Source organism: Aedes albopictus, chromosome 2 (assembly GCF_035046485.1).
Source record: "Aedes albopictus strain Foshan chromosome 2, AalbF5, whole genome shotgun sequence".
Taxonomy (NCBI): Eukaryota; Metazoa; Arthropoda; class Insecta; order Diptera; family Culicidae; genus Aedes; species Aedes albopictus.
The window spans coordinates 155,545,465-155,551,857 of record NC_085137.1 but is presented as its reverse complement, the minus strand read 5'-3'; the positions used below and the strand labels follow the sequence as shown (position 1 = coordinate 155,551,857).

The 6,393-nt window shown below is 43.1% G+C and overlaps 1 protein-coding gene across 1 annotated transcript; it reads right to left on the bottom strand.

Moving 5' to 3' along the window:
* Window positions 1-721: 721 nt before the first annotated feature.
* On the bottom strand, window positions 722-1,489 carry LOC134286237 (dnaJ homolog subfamily C member 2-like). The gene has a single exon (XM_062847821.1). The coding sequence runs from the start codon at window positions 1,487-1,489 to the stop codon at window positions 722-724; it is 768 nt and encodes a 255-aa protein (XP_062703805.1).
* Between the last annotated feature and the right edge of the window lie 4,904 nt (window positions 1,490-6,393).

Genomic DNA, 6,393 nt, shown 5'->3' with positions numbered 1-6,393 from the left:
ATTTTGTGGAAGAGTGTTATGCAGTTTACTGCACTGTCCATCGCTACGTTTGTAAGTTTCGGATCCCTTTTCTCCTTCTGCATCAGATTGTGAACTCTCGTCACTGCTATCGTAGTTGACTGTACTCTCCATTTTACTCATATCGTCAATCGATGAAGAGTCACCACTGTACAAACTATTACCTGAATTGTAGTTCAGTGAAACGTTCGCTTCACAGGCTTCCGAAACTATTTCAGAGACGAAATTGGTAAAGGTTCTCAGGGTGACTTTACGATGACGACGTTTGAACCGCACCCATCCCCGCTTGTCGTTGTCTGGTAGCTTATCTACGAGTTCCTGGATTAGTAGTGGGTTGATCAGGTGTTGTTTCATGTCAGCTGCCTCCAAATGCTCACACATCTGTTCCACTGCAGTACCAAAGGGAATGAAGCTAGCTAAACTATCTTCTTTAGGTGGCATCAAATTCCGGACTTTTTCCAGATGGCTTTTCAGCAACAGCTCTGGACGACCATATAACTGACGTAATTTTTCGATGATCCTTGGAACAGATTTTGGTAGTAGCAGTTGACCGCGCACCATTTCCAAAGCCTCACCTTTCAGACACTTTTGTAGTCGCACCAAGTTCTCAACGTTCGAATAACCACATGCATCGTTAGATGCACAAAATGAACCATAAAACAATGGCCATTCTTCAGGATGCCCGAAAAAAATGGGTAGTTTTTTATTCAACCCACTTCTTGCCGCTAGTTGGTACTGACCGTGAGTGCCCCAGCCCGTATTGACTTAGTTTCACCGGATTCCCTCGCTCCCGTCTGTTGCGGCTCGGAAAACTTTTAACATCATCATCGTACTCACTTTCTTCACTCTCCGACTCAGCATCCGACACGTCGTCGCTCTCAATGACGGTCTTCGAAGTCCTACCGAAATTTTTCAACTTCCGGAATTCCTTATCCAAAATTTCCTCTTCGTCTACAAACAGCCGCTGGCTTTCTTTCATTCTGTCCAATTGTTTCCTCCGCTGCCGCAATATCTCTTTCTGCAACAACGCGCATTTTTGTTCTTCTTCTTCGTTCAACTTTCTCTCCAACATTATTCGTTTATTTTCGATTGAACGCCTTATCTCGTTTTCTTTTCGCCTCAGAATCATTTCCGCTTCCAGCTCCTGCTCCATTCGCCTTTTGCTTTCCTCCATCGCTTTCAACTTTTGCTCCAGAGTGAGAGCAGCGTCGGATTTGACGCTGGATCGGTTCGACTCATCTGCGCTTTTCGGAACACTATTCACGGTTGTTTTTGTCTTGACTCGCTGGCATTCGTCACAGAACCACTTTTTACTCTGCTCCGCATTGGATGATATCCTGACGCAGCGGACGTGGAACCACTGTTGACAGCCTTCACATCTAATCATCCGCATACTTTCGGTGGTTGCATCGTCGCAGGCTGAACACGGAGTTTTGATGAAGTCCAGATTTATAGCGTATGGATCGGCCATGGCGCTTCAAAGGTTAATCCGAGTTCAAGTATTTTTGAGTTTGTTCGGATGATCAAACCAAATTTTTGTAGCAGCCGTTAATTCGTGTAGCAGCTCAAACTGTAAATTTTGTTTTTATTATTATTTTCCTCAACATACAAATTAACTATTCAACTTACAATACTTGGTTTAGAATTCCCACAAGCATCTCAATTTTCTCGAGTTTCTCGAGACCACTCCAACAATGCGACCTTAAATTTTATAATACAAATTATTTTATCTTATGTGCACTCCTATTTGATCACTTACGAATCCAGAACACTTCTCAATTTTCAGTATCCTATTTCAACAAACTATGAAACTCTAATTTGATCCTACATTATCATCCCACTGTTTATCTTTGTTATTGTTTTTAATTCTCTCCCACTTTCTCTCGTCCATCGAAGAAACTTTACTACGTTTGCGACTCGACCGCTGACCGCCCGTTAGAGCGGTCGTGCTGTCCAGCGTTGTCGTAACAGCCATCACTCCCCTTCTCTTCAGCTCACTCTTTTTGACTGGAGTGCCCACCTTCTTGTGATTTTTTTGTCAAAAAAATAAACAATTTAAAAAAAATGAAATAAATTTTAAAAAAATGTTAGAGCTGTGGCCATCCCACCCCCTCTCCCTTGTGACCAAGTGATTTAGTAAAGATCTCTTACCAGAATGAGGATAACACTAAATTGTTTGTATTCCGAAATCAATTTGAATTGTGTTAAGATTGAATATAAACTTCATACAATATCACTTCCTCTACAACCATGCGGCTCCATTGTGACACAATAGCAAAAAAAAAAATCGCGCTTAGCGCAAAAATGCGCAAACAGTGACCTATATGGCCAAAAACTAGACAAAATTGCACGTCTGATCCGGGATACGGCGCTGTTTTCTGATTTTTCCTAAACAAGTACTGGATCTCTTTAATACGAAGTTTTTCTCCAAAATTAAATAAAGGACAATATTTTTGCATGTTGTAAAAACATAATAATTTTGTGATTAGATTCCAAACAAACCATGAAATGGCATGGTCATTTATACCCAAAAACACCAATAATTTTGTCACATTATCCAAATCTTCCTAAGTTTTACAATAAGCTCATGAAGAAAGCTCATAAAATGAAACAATAAACACTAGTAAAGTACCACACAAAACCTCAACTTTGAAAAAATCTACAAGACTCAGTTTTTAACCAAATGGCTTGAAAATTTGGGGTTTTCTTAGTTGAAGTATCTATATTGGAAGAAAAATATTAGAAATATAAAAAATTGAAGTCGATTTTTGAGGTTTTGTCCGGCTTCCGGCCACTGTGCGTTGTCGACCTGCCGTCGATGAAGCCAGCTTGATAACTTCCCACGAACTCATTCGTTTTAGGTGACAGACGACGGAAGATGATCTGAGATAGCACTTTGTAGGCAGCATTCAAAATAGTGATCGCCCTGAAGTTCTCACATTCCAAATGGTCGCCTTTCTTGTGAATGGGGCAGATTACCCCTTCCTTCCATTCCTCCGGTAGCTTTTCGGTTTCCCAGATCCTGACTATCAGCCGATGCAGACAGGTGGCCAACTTTTCTGGGCCCATCTTGATGAGTTCAGCTGCGATACCATCCTTACCAGCTGATTTGTTGGTTTTGAGCTGGTGAATGGCATCCTTCACTTCCCTCAGCGTGGCAGTTGGTTCATTTCCGTCCTCCGCTGCATTGGCGTCGTCATTTCTTCCGTTGCCGTGGGCTCCCGTGCCTACGTTCTCCACGCCGTTCAGGTGCTGATCGAAGTGCTGCTTCCACCTTTCGATTGGCTCACGTCCGTCCGTCAAGAGGCCTCCGTGTTTATCCCTGCATATTTCGGCTCGTGGCACGAAGCCGTTGCGGGAAGCGTTGAGCTTCTGATAGAACTTCCGTGTTTCTTGGGAACGGCACAGCAGTTCCATTTCTTCACACTCCGCTTCTTCCAGGCGGCGCTTTTTCTCCCGAAAGAGGCGGGTCTGCTGTTTCCGCTTCTGTTTGTAACGTTCCACGTTCTGTCGAGTCCCTTGCTGCAGCATTACCACCCTCGCTGCGCTCTTCTCCTCTCCGTCGATTCCGTTCACTTTCACTGTACTCCAGCAGTTTTCTACAGGGGCTTCATCGAGCTCGCCCTCGTCTGGCAACGCGGCCTCAAGATTCTGCGCGTATGCTAAGGCGACATCCGATTGCTTCAGTCGCTCTAGGTTGTACCATGGCGGCCGCCTGTACTGTACATTGTTGATGACGAAGAGTTTTGGGCGCAGTTTGACCATCACCAGATAGTGGTCGGAGTCGATGTTGGCGCCACGATAGGTCCTGACGTCGATAATGTCGGAGAAGTGCCGTCCGTCAATCAGAACGTGGTCGATTTGAGATTCCGTCTACTGTGGTGATCTCCAGGTGTAACGATAAGGGAGGCTGTGTTGGAAAAAGGTGCTACGTATGGCCATATTTTTGGAGGCGGCGAAATCAATGAGTCGTAGGCCGTTTTCGTTCGTCTGCTGGTGGGCGCTGAACTTACCAATCGTCGGTCTGAATTTCTTCTCCTGGCCTACCTGAGCGCTCAAATCTCCTATGATGATCTTGACGTCGTGGTTTGGGCAGCGATCGTACTCGCGTTCGAGCTGCGCGTAAAATGCATCCTTGTCATCATCAATACTTCCGGAGTGTGGGCTGTGCACGTTTATTATGCTGAGGTTAAAGAATCGGCCCTTGATCCTCAACCTGCACATTCTTTCGTCAATCGGCCACCAACCGATCACGCGCCTCTGCATATCACCTATCACGATAAAATCTGTTCCCAGCTTGCGTGTGTTGTCGCAGCTCTGGTAGATGGTATGATTATCTCTAAACGATCGTACCATGGATCCTGTCCAACACACCTCCTGCAGCGCTACGATGCCGAACCCGCGGTCCTTCAGTAGATCAGCGAGTATGCGGGTGCTCCCAATGAAGTTGAGAGATCGACAGTTCCACGTACCGAGTTTCCAATCGCAAGTGCTTTTTGTTCGTTGGGGTCGTTGCCGTTGGTCTCAGTTCGTATTATTTTGTAGCTGATTTTCCGTTGCAATGGTTTTTTTACGGCTGGCTCGTAGGGTCTGACACCAACCCCCTACTTTCCGGAGAACCATATAAGGGTATGCGGTATGGGATTTTTTCAAAGTGAAACGAAACGAAACGATATGTGACATTTCTGACGCAATGCGGTACGAAACGAAACGAAATTCAAAAATGTTTCGTGAGATCGATACGAAACTCGAATTCACTCGGTATTTTTCGAAACGAAACGAAATTTTTGAAAAAGTTCCGCGGAATTTTGCAGTTATATCAAATTGATCAGGAAATGTATGCTGCGTGTTTGCATTTTTTCTAGCGGTGGCGTGACGGTGTTTCAGTTTACTCTCATCTTCAAGACTTCATTTGCTACAGTTCCATTTATAGGTTTGTTGCTGGGGCTGCCGTTTTTCTACCATTTCTCCCATAAAACCCGACATTGGATTTGTCTTCGGTAAGCTAACATGAAAAATAGAACTTCTCACAAATTCGGTGATCTAATTAGGAAATACCTCCTTACAAAAATAACAATTGAATTCCTATTCGCATGCATTTTATGCAGAATGAATGACTAGGGGTGTTCAAATATAATTTGATATGTCTAAACATTTCAGATAAGTACTAAACTTTGCCTAACAAGGGTGGAGGACTACTTGGCCCTGGACCAATTCTGACAACTTTGAGCTGTAAGTCAGCCAATATTGTTGCTTTTGAAAAATTTGGTCAATTTGCAATAACTTTTGTTCAAACACTTTTTACGGAAACGCTTTCTTGGCATAGAAATAGCCGTTCAAAGTCGTTGGAAGGAAAGGGTTAAGATAAATTTCAAAAGACAGAAGAAAATCTAAATAAATTTAAACATTAATTATAAAAATTTCGTTGAATCTTCAACGATTGAGGAAAGTTACAAATAAAAATAGTATTGATTTGCGAAGATCAAATTGATAAAGAAGTCAAAATTATGGCCACGCCGATTCACGCCGACGCCGTCAAACGTGCTCTCGGCGTCACGCCGATTATGCCGCCGCCGAATTAAAAAGCGCCAAACGCCGCCGCCGACAGATTTCAAATCGGCGCACAGCTCTACTGTAAGATGCTCTTATATCGATTGTTTATCAGAAACATGAAGCATATGATGTGGAAACATCAACAAATAGATGTTTACCAATCAAGCTAAAGAAAGCTTGAAATCTACAACCTTCAAAGAAATGATAGATGACTGAAATTATCAAAAAATACCCTGTAAAACTCACAAATGCTTACGAAATATATGCGGTAATCATTGAAGCATCCGCAAAGTCGATCCGCAATCCGCAATCCGCAATCCGCAAATTCTAAACATATAAATACAATCATCTCTAGATATTAGGCCAAACATTCTACTAGATAAAACTGGACTCAAGATTCTACATGTTAAGCGGACCTGATGTTATGGTTGATGTGCATTGTGCATGCCCTTCTCACCGAGGACCTGGGATCAAAAAACCACTACCAAAAAAATTTAAAAAGTGTTTTCTACCTTCAGGTCATTTGATTCGGGACTAGCCTAGGGTTGAAGCTTTATGAATCGTACATTTATAATTTGGCCAGAAAATTCTACGGGATTTCTTATTAACGAAAGGAATAAGAGCTTAACTGTGGATAGCGTTTCGTCATACACAGGCCCGGATCAAGGATTGCCCGAGGCCCGAGTGGATGCGAAGGTCCCTTGGTGATGAGCATACAAAAATTACTTTGTTTTCAAACAGTATTTGAGCATAAAGTTGATGTATAATAACCAAAAAAGGTCTTTGTAGGGGGGCCTAAAATATGGAGGCCCGGAGCCCGAA